The sequence below is a fragment of the Embiotoca jacksoni genome, unplaced genomic scaffold (assembly GCF_022577435.1).
Source record: "Embiotoca jacksoni isolate LCO1_2020_lvr unplaced genomic scaffold, fEmbJac1.0.p SCAF_67, whole genome shotgun sequence".
Lineage (NCBI taxonomy): Eukaryota > Metazoa > Chordata > Actinopteri > Embiotocidae > Embiotoca > Embiotoca jacksoni.
The window spans coordinates 1499120-1514631 of NW_027185422.1; the positions used below are offsets into that span (position 1 = coordinate 1499120).

The 15512-nt window shown below is 43.7% G+C and overlaps 3 protein-coding genes across 3 annotated transcripts; all 3 read left to right on the forward strand.

Moving 5' to 3' along the window:
• The first annotated feature begins 724 nt into the window (after positions 1–724).
• On the forward strand, positions 725–3530 carry LOC138214091 (tripartite motif-containing protein 16-like). Its single transcript, XM_069175460.1, has one exon. It carries the CDS (start codon positions 936–938, stop codon positions 2598–2600), a length of 1665 nt encoding a protein of 554 aa, XP_069031561.1. The 5' UTR covers positions 725–935; the 3' UTR covers positions 2601–3530.
• Positions 3531–5283: 1753 nt separating this feature from the next.
• On the forward strand, positions 5284–8091 carry LOC138214097 (tripartite motif-containing protein 16-like). Its single transcript, XM_069175466.1, has one exon. It carries the CDS (start codon positions 5488–5490, stop codon positions 7159–7161), a length of 1674 nt encoding a protein of 557 aa, XP_069031567.1. The 5' UTR covers positions 5284–5487; the 3' UTR covers positions 7162–8091.
• Positions 8092–11409: 3318 nt separating this feature from the next.
• On the forward strand, positions 11410–14214 carry LOC138214096 (tripartite motif-containing protein 16-like). The gene has a single exon (XM_069175465.1). It carries the CDS (start codon positions 11614–11616, stop codon positions 13282–13284), a length of 1671 nt encoding a protein of 556 aa, XP_069031566.1. The 5' UTR covers positions 11410–11613; the 3' UTR covers positions 13285–14214.
• Positions 14215–15512: the final 1298 nt, after the last annotated feature.

Here is a 15512-nt window from a genome sequence, read left to right on the forward strand (position 1 = left end):
TGTCTGTCTCCCGCCTGCCGCGGTCCTGCCTGTCTGTCTGCTACCAGGTGGTACGTACCCGCCGTCCTCCGTCGGTTCCTCGGAGACCACCTTGCTGCCCGGTGTGGAGCGCGGGGACCGGTGTCCATTGTCTGAGGCTATTAGAAGACGGTTTGTAACTTTCACCAGTCCTGTTTCTGTGCTGTGATGAACTCTAAAGCCCGACTGAACATCTTCAAACAGACCGTTCCTCTGGAAATGATCACAAAGTTGATTTGCAACAACTTTTTCAAGGATTTTAGAAACAAACGGCAGATTGGTAACTGGTCTGTAAGTTTTCCTGAAACAGCTGATCAAGAGTCGGCTTTTTAAGTACAGTTTTGATTACAGACACTTTAAAAGCTTGTGGTACATAAACGGTTACAAGAGAAAGGTTTGATCTGATCTAATATAGAAGTACTAATTAAAGGGAAGACTTCCTCGAGGAGTTTAGTTGGGATGAGATCCAAGAGACCGGTAGATGATCCAGATGAGAAAATAATTGAAGTTAGCTTGGAGATCTCAACAGGAGAGAAATGTTCAATTTGGGTGTAACAGACTAAAAGTCTGACTTTTTAAAGGAGTTACCACAAAGTTTAGGTCTGGGGTTAATTGATAAGCTCGAGTGGAAGATTACTGCCAGAATCTGGAGGAATATGATAATATGGGAGGAGTTGCTTCATATCTTTGTCCACTTTTATATGAAGTCTGAGGGCACAACACAGGACAACCTTTTGGAGAACAGAAAACTGGAGCGCAAACTGTGAACACAGAATCAAAGAAGGATCTAGAATTTAAAAACTTGAGGTGACGAGTGTTTTAAACAGGAATTGATTGAAAAGGAGGCTTGAATACAAAGTGCTTCTCTCCTCTTCCTGGAAGTGAAACTCACACAGTCACTGCTGCTGAGAGGTGAAATGGAGCAGAAAGGAGTTCAGCTGGACCGAGAAACTTTCTCTTGTTCCATCTGTCTGGATCTACTGAAGGATCCGGTGACTCTTCCATGTGGACACAGCTACTGCATGGAGTGTATTAAAGTCCACTGGGATGGACAGGACGGGACGGGAGTCTACAGCTGTCCTCAGTGCAGGCAGGACTTCATACCGAGGCCTGTCCTGGACATAAACACCATGTTGGCAGCTTTAGTGGAGGAGCTGAAGAAGACTGGACTCCAAGCTGCTCCTGCTGATCACTGCTATGCTGGACCTGAAGATGTGGCCTGTGATGTCTGCACTGGGAGAAAACTGAAAGCTGTCAAGTCCTGTTTATTCTGTCTGGCTTCTTATTGTGAGAAACACCTTCAGCCTCATTATGATGTCGCTCCATTAAAGAAACACAAGCTGGTGAACCCCTCCAAGAAGCTCCAGGAGAACATCTGCTCTCTTCACGACGAGGTGATGAAGATGTTCTGCCGCACCGATCGTCAGATTATCTGTTATCTCTGCTCTGTGGAGGAACATGAAGACCACGACACCGTCTCAGCTGCAGCAGAAAGGACCGAGAGGCAGAGAGAGCTCGAGGGGAGTCGAGGAAACGTCCAGCAGAAAATCCAGGACAGACAGAAAGATGTGAAGCTGCTTCAGCAGGAGGTAGAGGACATCAATCAGTCTGCTGAGAAAACACTGGAGGGCAGCGAGAAGCTCTTCACCCAGCTGATGAGTCTCCTCCAGGAAAGAAGCCGCGATGTGAAGCAGGAGGTCAGATCCCAGCAGGAAACCCAAGTGAGTCGAGTCAAAGAGCTTCAGGAGAAGCTGGAGCAGGAGATCGCTGAGCTGAAGAGGAAAGACGCCGAGCTGGAGCAGCTCTCACACACAGAGGATCACAACGAGTTCCTGCACAACTACCCCTCAGTGTCAGCACTCAGTGAGCCTACAGACTCATCCAGCATCCATATCCGTCCTCTCACCTACTTTCAGGATGTGACAGCAGCTGTGTCAGAGGCCAGAGATAAACTACAGCAAGTTCTGGATGAAGAATGGAAGAAGATCTCAGTGTCAGTGAATGAAGTGGACGTTTTACTGTCACAACCAGAACCAAAGACCAGAGCTGGATTCTTAAGATATTCACAAGAAATCACACTGGATCCAAACACAGCATACAGACAGATGTTATTATCTGATGGGAACAGAAAAGTAACACGAATGAATCAGAATCAGTCTTATTCTGATCATCCAGACAGATTCAGTAGATGTTGTCAGGTCCTGAGTAGAGAGAGTCTGACTGGACGTTGTTACTTTGAGGTGGAGATGAGAGGAAGAGTTCTTGTAGCAGTCGCATACAAGAATATCAATAGAACAGGGTGCTGGATGGAAAGTGTGTTTGGACGTAATAACAAATCTTGGTCATTAGATTGTTCCAATAACAGTTTTCGGTACAACAACATTGAAACTCCCGTCTCAGGTCCTCCACCCTCCAGAGTGGGGGTGTACCTGGATCACAGTGCAGGTACTCTGTCCTTCTACAGCGTCTCTGAGACCATGACTCTCCTCCACAGAGTCCAGACCACGTTCACTCAGCCGCTCCACGTTGGGTTTTGGTCTGCCTTCGTTGGAAACTCTGCTGAGTTTTGTAAACTGAAATAAACTGAAGTCTTTCAGGTTTCAGTGGGTTTAAACCTGCATTTTCATTTTCCATTTCATTTTCTCTCCATCATTGAGGCGTTTCTGCTCTGAACAAAGATCTGCTGTCAATCAAGCATTATTGGCGTCACCTGGACGTCTTCTTGATAGTTGTTATCTTCATGTTAATATGTTTTATTATTGTTTTTAAGCTCTTTTCACACCGTTCCTGTAGTGAAAACCACGTATCTCTAAATTTGGTGAAGTTGAATTAGATTATTTTCTGATAATTTAAAGTGATTTAAATGTTCTTTTATAGACTGAGATGATTCTCCTGCTAAATTAACTATTTTAAAAAACCTGACAAAGCTGAAAAGGTGTTTATTTCTTAGATACGTGGTTCTCACAGGACAGCAACGCTCCAAATATGTGATGATCTGGTTCAATATGACGCTTTACAAATCAACAATATATAAAGTAGTTGAAATGAGCAAAACCTTCAGTGACTATGACGGTAAAATTCACTTTAATCCAGCAGCAATATGAATCTAAAAACATCATATATATATAATAGGAAAACACTAACAGGGAACATTTTCTGCTTCGTGTGTACTTTTACTTTTTGTGTTTTCAGTGTATTTTTGCTGACGATACTTTTACTTCAACAAGGTTTTGAATGCAGGACTTCTAGTATTTTCAGTCTGGTATCAGAACTTTTTCTGAAATAAAGGAGCTGAATTCTTTCACTGCTTCATATATAGTAATATAGATTATTCAGAGGGAACAAAGCAGCACTTTTACTTTAATACTTTCACTAAATGTTGCTGCTAACGCTTCTGTACTTTTACCTGAGTAAGCTGTTTAATTAAGGACTTTGACTTGTAATGGAGTATCTTTGTTTTCTTTGCTGTATTTGTACTTTTACTTCAATAAATGTTCTGAATACTTCATCCACCATTTGTCTGAGTTGAATTAGAAACTAGATTAGATGTTCACACGGGGAACACGTCTGCACTACATTTAACTATAGTATGGAGGAATCTAGCAGGGATGTGTGAGTGGGATGTAGAAGATGAAACATCGGTGTGTGGTGGCCATTTTCCAATATGCTGTAAAGTATCTTTACAAAGGAGGAAGCAGGAGATATAGTGGGTAAGTGGGTCTTTAAAACATATATATATGAGAGTGAAATGGATCAAATAGATTTAAATGAAGATATTGAAGAGATTAATAGAAAATTAATATTTACAGTGCTGGAAGCTGCAAATCCAACTAGTGCTAAAGGTGAAGGAAGGATGAAGAGAAAGGCTGCCCCCTGGTGGACAGATGAGTGTTGGAGAGCAGCGACAGAAAGAAACAAAGCTCTCTTAGGTTATGAAGAAAAATCACATCACTTCCAGAATTTAATACAATACGAACAAGCAGAAACGAGAGTTCATAAAAAAAATCATTCTGAAAGCAAAAAGGGAAATCTGGAAGAGTTATTGGATCAGATTTGGGGGATGATTAGAAGCAGGAGAGGAATTAGAAGAGTACGGCAGGTTAGTTAAGATTATAAGATTATGGAAATAATGATTACAGACAGATTCAGATTTTCTCCGTCGGGATCTGCGCCTGTCTCTGTTTGTCGTTCCCTCCGTTTCCCCCGATCTCCCTTTTCCTGGTGTTTCCTGTCTCTCCTGTTTGTTTCTGTCCTCCAGGTGTTTCTATGTTCTGGTCTGCATCTGGAGGGTTTGGATTCATTGGTCAGCGCCTCCAGTCACCTCCCACTACCACACCTCTTTCAGCTGGCACAGCTGCTTCTCATCCCGGTAATCACCACCTGGCATCACGTGAACCCCGGACCTGGACTCCGCCTGCGTCCGTCCGTCCGTCCGATCGTCTCACCTGGTACCACGTTGCAAGTTCTGTAAGTCCGGTTCTGACCCCCCTTGTCTGTCTCCCGCCTGCCGCGGTCCTGCCTGTCTGTCTGCTACCAGGTGGTACGTACCCGCCGTCCTCCGTCGGTTCCTCGGAGACCACCGGGTGTCCGGCCCCCTGCTCGGCGTCGGTTCCTCGGAGACCACCTTGCTGCCCGGTGTGGAGCGCGGGGACCGGTGTCCATTGTCTGAGGCTATTAGAAGACGGTTTGTAACTTTCACCAGTCCTGTTTCTGTGCTGTGATGAACTCTAAAGCCCGACTGAACATCTTCAAACAGACCGTTCCTCTGGAAATGATCACAAAGTTGATTTGCAACAACTTTTTCAAGGATTTTAGAAACAAACGGCAGGTTGGTAACTGGTCTGTAAGTTTTCCTGAAACAGCTGATCAAGAGTCGGCTTTTTAAGTACAGTTTTGATTACAGACACTTTAAAAGCTTGTGGTACATAAACGGTTCCAAGAGAAAGGTTTGATCTGATCTAATATAGAAGTACTAATTAAAGGGAAGACTTCCTCGAGGAGTTTAGTTGGGATGAGATCCAAGAGACCGGTAGATGATCCAGATGAGAAAATAATTGAAGTTAGCTCGGAGATCTCAACAGGAGAGAAATGTTCAATTTGGGTGTAACAGACTAAAGGTCTGACTTTTTAAAGGAGTTACCACAAAGTTTAGGTCTGGGGTTAATTGATAAGCTCGAGTGGAAGATTACTGCCAGAATCTGGAGGAATATGATAATATGGGAGGAGTTGCTTCATATCTTTGTCCACTTTTATATGAAGTCTGAGGGCACAACACAGGACAACCTTTTGGAGAACAGAAAACTGGAGCGCAAACTGTGAACACAGAATCAAAGAAGAATCTAGAATTTAAAAACGTGAGGTGACGAGTGTTTTAAACAGGAAATGATTGAAAAGGAGGCTTGAATACAAAGTGCTTCTCTCCTCTTCCTGGAAGTGAAACTCACACAGTCACTGCTGCTGAGAGGTGAAATGGAGCAGAAAGGAGTTCAGCTGGACCGAGAAACTTTCTCTTGTTCCATCTGTCTGGATCTACTGAAGGATCCGGTGACTCTTCCATGTGGACACAGCTACTGCATGGAGTGTATTAAAGTCCACTGGGATGGACAGGACGGGACGGGAGTCTACAGCTGTCCTCAGTGCAGGCAGGACTTCATACCGAGGCCTGTCCTGGACATAAACACCATGTTGGCAGCTTTAGTGGAGGAGCTGAAGAAGACTGGACTCCAAGCTGCTCCTGCTGATCACTGCTATGCTGGACCTGAAGATGTGGCCTGTGATGTCTGCACTGGGAGAAAACTGAAAGCTGTCAAGTCCTGTTTATTCTGTCTGGCTTCTTATTGTGAGAAACACCTTCAGCCTCATTATGATGTCGCTCCATTAAAGAAACACAAGCTGGTGAACCCCTCCAAGAAGCTCCAGGAGAACATCTGCTCTCTTCACGACGAGGTGATGAAGATGTTCTGCCGCACCGATCTTCAGATTATCTGTTATCTCTGCTCTGTGGATGAACATAAAGACCACGACACCGTCTCAGCTGCAGCAGAAAGGACCGAGAGGCAGAGAGAGCTCGAGGGGAGTCGAGGAAACGTCCAGCAGAAAATCCAGGACAGACAGAAAGATGTGAAGCTGCTTCAGCAGGAGGTGGAGGACATCAATCAGTCTGCTGAGAAAACACTGGAGGGCAACGAGAAGCTCTTCACCCAGCTGATGAGTCTCCTCCAGGAAAGAAGCCGCGATGTGAAGCAGGAGGTCAGATCCCAGCAGGAAACCCAAGTGAGTCGAGTCAAAGAGCTTCAGGAGAAGCTGGAGCAGGAGATCGCTGAGCTGAAGAGGAAAGACGCCGAGCTGGAGCAGCTCTCACACACAGAGGATCACAACGAGTTCCTGCACAACTACCCCTCAGTGTCAGCACTCAGTGAGCCTACAGACTCATCCAGCATCCATATCCGTCCTCTCACCTACTTTCAGGATGTGACAGCAGCTGTGTCAGAGGTCAGAGATAAACTACAGCAAGTTCTGGATGAAGAATGGAAGAAGATCTCAGTGTCAGTGAATGAAGTGGACGTTTTACTGTCACAACCAGGACCAAAGACCAGAGCTGGATTCTTAAGATATTCACAAGAAATCACACAGGATCCAAACACAGCATACAGATACCTGTTATTATCTGATGGGAACAGAAAAGTAACAGTAATGATTCAGAATCAGTCTTATTCTGATCATCCAGACAGATTCAGTATATGTTATCAGGTCCTGAGTAGAGAGAGTCTGACTGGACGTTGTTACTTTGAGGTGGAAATGAGAGGAAGAAGAGTTGAAGTAGCAGTCGCATACAAGAACATCAACAGAACAGGGGGCGGGATGGAAAGTAGATTTGGATTTAATAACAAATCTTGGTCATTAAATTGTTCCAATAACAGTCTTTGGTACAACAACATCAAAACTCCCGTCTCAGATCCTCCACCCTCCAGAGTGGGGGTGTACCTGGATCACAGTGCAGGTACTCTGTCCTTCTACAGCGTCTCTGAGACCATGACTCTCCTCCACAGAGTCCAGACCACGTTCACTCAGCCGCTCCATGTTGGGTTCAGGTTTTTGTTTGTCTCCGTTGGAAGCACTGCTGAGTTTTGTAAACTGAAATAAACTGAAGTCTTTCAGGTTTCAGTGAGTTTAAACCTGCATTTTCATTTTCCATTTCATTTTCTCTCCATCATTGCGGCGTTTCTGCTCTGAAGAAAGATCTGCTGTCAATCAAGCATTATGGACGTCACCTGGACGTCTTCTTGATAGTTGTTATCTTCATGTTAATATGTTTTATTCTTGTTTTTAAGCTCTTTTCACACCGTTCCTGTAGTGAAAACCATGTATCTCTAAATTTGGTGAAGTTGAATTTTGAATTATTTTCTGTTAAACTAAAGAGATTTAAATGTTCTTTTATGGACTGAGATGATTCTCCTGCTAAATTAATTATTTTAAAAAACCTGACAAAGCTGAAAAGGTGTTTATTTCTTAGATACGTGGTTCTCACAGGACAGCAACGCTCCAAATATGTGATGATCTGGTTCAATATGACGCTTTACAAATCAACAATATATGAAGTAGTTGAAATGAGCAAAACCTTCAGTGACTATGACGGTAAAATTCACATTAATCCAGCAGCAATATGAATCTAAAAACATCATATATATAATAGTAAAACACTAACAGGGAACATTTTCTGCTTCGTGTGTACTTTTACTTTTAGTGTTTTCAGTGTATTTCTGCTGACGGTACTTTTACTTCAACAAGGTTTTGAATGCAGGACTTCTAGTATTTTCAGTCTGGTATCAGAACTTTTTCTGAAATAAAGGAGCTGAATTCTTTCACTGCTTCATATATAGTAATATAGATTATTCAGAGGGAACAAAGCAGCACTTTTACTTTAATACTTTCACTAAATGTTGCTGCTAACGCTTCTGTACTTTTACCTGAGTAAGCTGCTTAATTAAGGACTTTGACTTGTAATGGAGTATCTTTGTTTTCTTTGCTGTATTTGTACTTTTACTTCAATAAATGTTCTGAATACTTCATCCACCACTTGTCTGAGTTGAATTTGAAACTAGATTAGATGTTCACACGGGGAACACGTCTGCACTACATTTAACTATAGTATGGAGGAATCTAGCAGGGATGTGTGAGTGGGATGTAGAAGATGAAACATCGGTGGGTGGTGGCCATTTTCCAATATGTTGTAAAGTATCTTTACAAAGGAGGAAGCAGGAGATATAGTGGGTAAGTGGGTCTTTAATATATACATATACGAGAGAGAGAAATGGATCAAATAGATTTAAATGAAGATATTGAAGAGATTGATAGAAAATTAATGTTTACAGTGCTGGAAGCTGCAAATCCAACAAGTGTTAAAGGTGAAGGAAGGATGAAGAGAAAGGCTGCCCCCTGGTGGACAGATGAGTGTTGGAGAGCAGCGACAGAAAGAAACAAAGCTCTCTTAGGTTATGATGAAAAATCACATCACTTCCAGAATTTAATACAATACGAACAAGCAGAAACGAGGGTTCATAAAAAATCATTCTGAAAGCAAAGAGGGAAATCTGGAAGAGTTATTGGATCAGATTTGGGGGATGATTAGAAGCAGGAGAGGAATTAGAAGAGTACCGCAGGTTAGTTAAGATTATAAGATTATGGAAATAATGATTACAGACAGATTCACATTTTATTTTGAAACCATGGAGAATGATACCAACTCATCAAAGTGGATTTCAGAAAGGTAGAGGAACTATGGACCCAGTTATTTGTTTAGAAACAGAAATTTAATTAAAACTGCAAGCAGTGATGTACGGGCCCTCGCACTCCCACGCGCCGCCTCCCAATAGTGCAGCAGGCTAGTGACCACATATCCCAGGGTAAAGTTGCTATTTTTGTCTCGCTTCCTGTCTCCAGCAGGGGGCGCTGGCGAGCCGTTTGGCCACGCCCACTTGCAAAACACATCAAATGTATCATCTCACCACGCCGGATGTATGTGACACGTTTCGTGAGGTTTCAAGCATCCTTTGACCTTAAACATCAACTTCCTGTGCCACGGCGAGTCATCCAACTTTGCCGCATCGTCACGGCGACGCCCATTGACAAAGTCGAAGGAATGTCTTAATATATCATCAACTATATGTTTAGGTTATTGTGACCCAACTTTAGGTTCATGTGATCAACCAGCTCGATGTAGAATGTGAAAGTATGAAAAGTGTCATTTCCAGTGGCCAACAGGGGGCGCTATGACTATGAGCGAATATTACCCCACAGGGGTCTTCAGGGCGGGGCTGTTATCATACCTGTGATGTTTGGAGAAGGTCGGTCCATGTACATAAGATTTAAAGCAACTCGTAGTTTCATGGCGAGACGCTCAAAATGGCAGCCACGCTACGGGCACACACATCTACGAAAACGAATTATTTTAAGAAGATTTAATCCCAAACATGTTTTCTATCCAGAGAACCCAAATTCAAGTCGGGACGACAAAATCCCTCGGAGGAGTTTGACAAAGTACAACGTGTCAGAATTGCCCAAAATGGCGACTAAATTCAAAATGGTGGACTTCCTGTCGAGTTGACCTAATGGTGCAATGTATCTTTTTTCTGCATCGAGGTGTGATACACGTGTCCATTGGATTTTGTGAATTTAGGTAAATGTGGCCGCCGGGGCATCTCTTTAGGGGGCGCTCTCGAGCCATTTGGCCACGCCCACTCGCGACTCCACTAGAATACAAAATTTTAGATGGGAGACATATGTTTATCGACTTTCATGAGTTTTTGAATATGATAAAGCCTCCAAAAAGGAAAATCACTTTACGTAAGAAGAAGAACGTCCAAGAACATCTTTACGAAAAACAACACCGCTGTCGCACCGATTCTCGGTGCTCCGGCCCTAATTAATATTTACAGTGCTGGAAGCTGCAAATCCAACAAGTGCTAAAGGTGAAGGAAGGATGAAGAGAAAGGCTGCCCCCTGGTGGACAGATGAGTGTTGGAGAGCAGCGACAGAAAGAAACAAAGCTCTCTTAGGTTATGAAGAAAAATCACATCACTTCAAGAATTTAATACAATACGAACAAGCAGAAACGAGGGTTCATAAAAAAAATCATTCTGAAAGCAAAGAGGGAAATCTGGAAGAGTTATTGGATCAGATTTGGGGGATGATTAGAAGCAGGAGAGGAATTAGAAGAGTACGGCAGGTTAGTTAAGATTATAAGATTATGGAAATAATGATTCCACACAGATTCAGATTTTCTCCGTCGGGATCTGCGCCTGTCTCTGTTTGTCGTTCCCTCCGTTTCCCCCGATCTCCCTTTTCCTGGTGTTTCCTGTCTCTCCTGTTTGTTTCTGTCCTCCAGGTGTTTCTATGTTCTGGTCTGCATCTGGAGGGTTTGGATTCATTGGTCAGCGCCTCCAGTCACCTCCCACTACCACACCTCTTTCAGCTGGCACAGCTGCTTCTCATCCCGGTAATCACCACCTGGCATCACGTGAACCCCGGACCTGGACTCCTCCTGCGTCCGTCCGTCCGTCCGATCGTCTCACCTGGTACCACGTTGCAAGTTCTGTAAGTCCGGTTCTGACCCCCCTTGTCTGTCTCCCGCCTGCCGCGGTCCTGCCTTTCTGTCTGCTACCAGGTGGTACGTACCCGCCGTCCTCCGTCGGTTCCTCGGAGACCACCGGGTGTCCGGCCCCCTGCTCGGCGTCGGTTCCTCGGAGACCACCTTGCTGCCCGGTGTGGAGCGCGGGGACCGGTGTCCATTGTCTGAGGCTATTAGAAGACGGTTTGTAACTTTCACCAGTCCTGTTTCTGTGCTGTGATGAACTCTAAAGCCCGACTGAACATCTTCAAACAGACCGTTCCTCTGGAAATGATCACAAAGTTGATTTGCAACAACTTTTTCAAGGATTTTAGAAACAAACGGCAGATTGGTAACTGGTCTGTAAGTTTTCCTGAAACAGCTGATCAAGAGTCGGCTTTTTAAGTACAGTTTTGATTACAGACACTTTAAAAGCTTGTGGTACATAAACGGTTCCAAGAGAAAGGTTTGATCTGATCTAATATAGAAGTACTAATTAAAGGGAAGACTTCCTCGAGGAGTTTAGTTGGGATGAGATCCAAGAGACCGGTAGATGATCCAGATGAGAAAATAATTGAAGTTAGCTCGGAGATCTCAACAGGAGAGAAATGTTCAATTTGGGTGTAACAGACTAAAGGTCTGACTTTTTAAAGGAGTTACCACAAAGTTTAGGTCTGGGGTTAATTGATAAGCTCGAGTGGAAGATTACTGCCAGAATCTGGAGGAATATGATAATATGGGAGGAGTTGCTTCATATCTTTGTCCACTTTTATATGAAGTCTGAGGGCACAACACAGGACAACCTTTTGGAGAACAGAAAACTGGAGCGCAAACTGTGAACACAGAATCAAAGAAGAATCTAGAATTTAAAAACTTGAGGTGACGAGTGTTTGAAACAGGAAATGATTGAAAAGGAGGCTTGAATACAAAGTGCTTCTCTCCTCTTCCTGGAAGTGAAACTCACACAGTCACTGCTGCTGAGAGGTGAAATGGAGCAGAAAGGAGTTCAGCTGGACCGAGAAACCTTCTCTTGTTCCATCTGTCTGGATCTACTGAAGGATTCGGTGACTCTTCCATGTGGACACAGCTACTGCATGGAGTGTATTAAAGTCCACTGGGACGGACAGGACGGGACAGGAGTCTACAGCTGTCCTCAGTGCATGAAGACTTTCATACCGAGGCCTGTCCTGGACATAAACACCATGTTGGCAGCTTTAGTGGAGGAGCTGAAGAAGACTGGACTCCAAGCTGCTCCTGCTGATCACTGCTATGCTGGACCTGAAGATGTGGCCTGTGATGTCTGCACTGGGAGAAAACTGAAAGCTGTCAAGTCCTGTTTAGTCTGTCTGGCTTCTTATTGTGAGAAACACCTTCAGCCTCATTATGATGTCGCTCCATTAAAGAAACACAAGCTGGTGAACCCCTCCAAGAAGCTCCAGGAGAACATCTGCTCTCTTCACGACGAGGTGATGAAGATGTTCTGCCGCACCGATCGTCAGATTATCTGTTATCTCTGCTCTGTGGAGGAACATGAAGACCACGACACCGTCTCAGCTGCAGCAGAAAGGACCGAGAGGCAGAGAGAGCTCGAGGGGAGTCGAGGAAACGTCCAGCAGAAAATCCAGGACAGACAGAAAGATGTGAAGCTGCTTCAGCAGGAGGTGGAGGACATCAATCAGTCTGCTGAGAAAACACTGGAGGGCAGCGAGAAGCTCTTCACCCAGCTGATGAGTCTCCTCCAGGAAAGAAGCCGCGATGTGAAGCAGGAGGTCAGATCCCAGCAGGAAACCCAAGTGAGTCGAGTCAAAGAGCTTCAGGAGAAGCTGGAGCAGGAGATCGCTGAGCTGAAGAGGAAAGACGCCGAGCTGGAGCAGCTCTCACACACAGAGGATCACAACGAGTTCCTGCACAACTACCCCTCAGTGTCAGCACTCAGTGAGCCTACAGACTCATCCAGCATCCATATCCGTCCTCTCACCTACTTTCAGGATGTGACAGCAGCTGTGTCAGAGGTCAGAGATAAACTACAGCAAGTTCTGGATGAAGAATGGAAGAAGATCTCAGTGTCAGTGAATGAAGTGGACGTTTTACTGTCACAACCAGGACCAAAGACCAGAGCTGGATTCTTAAGATATTCACAAGAAATCACACTGGATCCAAACACAGCATACAGACAGATGTTATTATCTGATGGGAACAGAAAAGTAACACGAATGAATCAGAATCAGTCTTATTCTGATCATCCAGACAGATTCAGTAGATGTTGTCAGGTCCTGAGTAGAGAGAGTCTGACTGGACGTTGTTACTTTGAGGTGGAGAGGAGAGGAAGAGGAGGAGTTCTTGTAGCAGTCGCATACAAGAATATCAACAGAACAGGGAGCGGGATGGAAAGTGTGTTTGGACGTAATAACAAATCTTGGTCATTAAATTGTTACAATAACAGTCTTTGGTACAACAACATTGAAACTCCCGTCTCAGGTCCTCCATCCTCCAGAGTGGGGGTGTACCTGGATCACAGTGCAGGTACTCTGTCCTTCTACAGCGTCTCTGAGACCATGACTCTCCTCCACAGAGTCCAGACCACGTTCACTCAGCCGCTCCACGCTGGGTTTTGGTCTGCCTTCGTTGGAAACTCTGCTGAGTTTTGTAAACTGAAATAAACTGAAGTCTTTCAGGTTTCAGTGGGTTTAAACCTGCATTTTCATTTTCCATTTCATTTTCTCTCCATCATTGAGGCGTTTCTGCTCTGAACAAAGATCTGCTGTCAATCAAGCATTATGGGCGTCACCTGGACGTCTTCTTGATAGTTGTTATCTTCATGTTAATATGTTTTATTATTGTTTTTAAGCTCTTTTCACACCGTTCCTGTAGTGAAAACCACGTATCTCTAAATTTGGTGAAGTTGAATTTTGAATTATTTTCTGATAATTTAAAGTGATTTAAATGTTATTTTATGGACTGAGATGATTCTCCTGCTAAATTAACTATTTTAAAAAACCTGACAAAGCTGAAAAGGTGTTTATTTCTTAGATATGTGGTTCTCACAGGACAGCAACGCTCCAAATATGTGATGATCTGGTTCAATATGACGCTTTACAAATCAACAATATATAAAGTAGTTGAAATGAGCAAAACCTTCAGTGACTATGACGGTAAAATTCACTTTAATCCAGCAGCAATATGAATCTACAAACATCACATATATAATAGGAAAACACCAACAGGGAACATTTTCTGCTTCGTGTGTACTTTTACTTTTTGTGTTTTCAGTGTATTTTTGCTGACGATACTTTTACTTCAACAAGGTTTTGAATGCAGGACTTCTAGTATTTTCAGTCTGGTATCAGAACTTTTTCTGAAATAAAGGAGCTGAATTCTTTCACTGCTTCATATATAGTAATATAGATTATTCAGAGGGAACAAAGCAGCACTTTTACTTTAATACTTTCACTAAATGTTGCTGCTAACGCTTCTGTACTTTTACCTGAGGAAGCTGTTTAATTAAGGACTTTGACTTGTAATGGAGTATCTTTGTTTTCTTTGCTGTATTTGTACTTTTACTTCAATAAATGTTCTGAATACTTCATCCACCATTTGTCTGAGTTGAATTAGACAACATGATGCTTCTTGTTTCCAGAATGGCCACCAGAGGGAGCACTCTGCCCACTGACAGCGCTGGTTGCAGCTGAAGACTACATATCCCAGAATGCCTCGCGTTCAGTCTTCGTTCCCAGGAAGTGAGGAGCGGGGTGAATTTTCTATAGTTGGATGGTGAAAACTTCCCAGATTGAGGATATTCTCGAGGCTAAAGTTTGGAAAGATGGAAACCTGTTGATTGTGTGTAGAAATGCAGAACAAAGAGAGCGAGCGGACGGGATTAAAGAAACATGTCGTTTTAAAGTAGTGAATAGTAGTGACGTCACGAGGTGTGCAGACGCTTCGAAGTGCGCGTCGAGGCTTGCTTCATTTAGGGGAGGAGCCACAAATGATGACGTCCGAAGCCTTGCTGCCCTGCTGTACCACGTGACTGTTTCAGGAAGTGGTTCAGATTTTGCCTGGAGGTTTGACATCAATATAAACTCTTCAGGCTCCATTCAAAATGTGGGTTGTTGGTGGAGAGTTGAGGTCAGTTGAGAGTTTGGATAGTTTGGAGAAGTTAGAGAGAGAGAGATAGTTTGGAGATTTAGGAGAGTGAGGAGAGAAGGAGGTGATAAGATGGAGCCAGCTAGGAAGAGGAGGATTTCCCCTGTGGGAACACTTTGATTTGATAACTCCTAATAAGCTAAATCTAACTCTATTTCCGACACATTAGGTTTGCTTATCAAGAACTGTATTTTTCACAGTTTCTTATTTTATTCAAAGGTGAGGTGTTTATTGTGCTCCAAGGAGTTGGGGTACAATAACAACACCTCATCCATGCTGAGGCGTTACCGTGCCTTGCATGAGAATAAGGAGGAAACTGGAGCTTCACCCAGCCAAGGTACGTCATTACAATATTACAAATGCACCATCACAATTTTTCCCTGTTCACTTTTGTTTATTGTGCAAATAAATACAGGTACCAGACACTGTATTTATTCTCTTTTAACCAGCCACCAGAAAACAAGAGCTGGATGAAGCCCTCGTCTCCATGATAGTGAAGGACACACAGCCCTTCAGTATTGTGGATGATGTTGGATTCAGGGCATTTGTGTCCAAACTGGATCCTAATTATGTCCTCCCTACAAGGCAGGTATGTATGGCTGCATGCATGAAACAAATGAGTACTTTATTGTGTCTCACAGTTCAGCACTATATGTTTTTTCCTTTAGGCTCTGAAGGCCATGGTGGAGGCCAAGTATGAGTCAGCTAAGGAGAAGGAGAAGGCTAAAGTGGGAAAGGTGGCTGC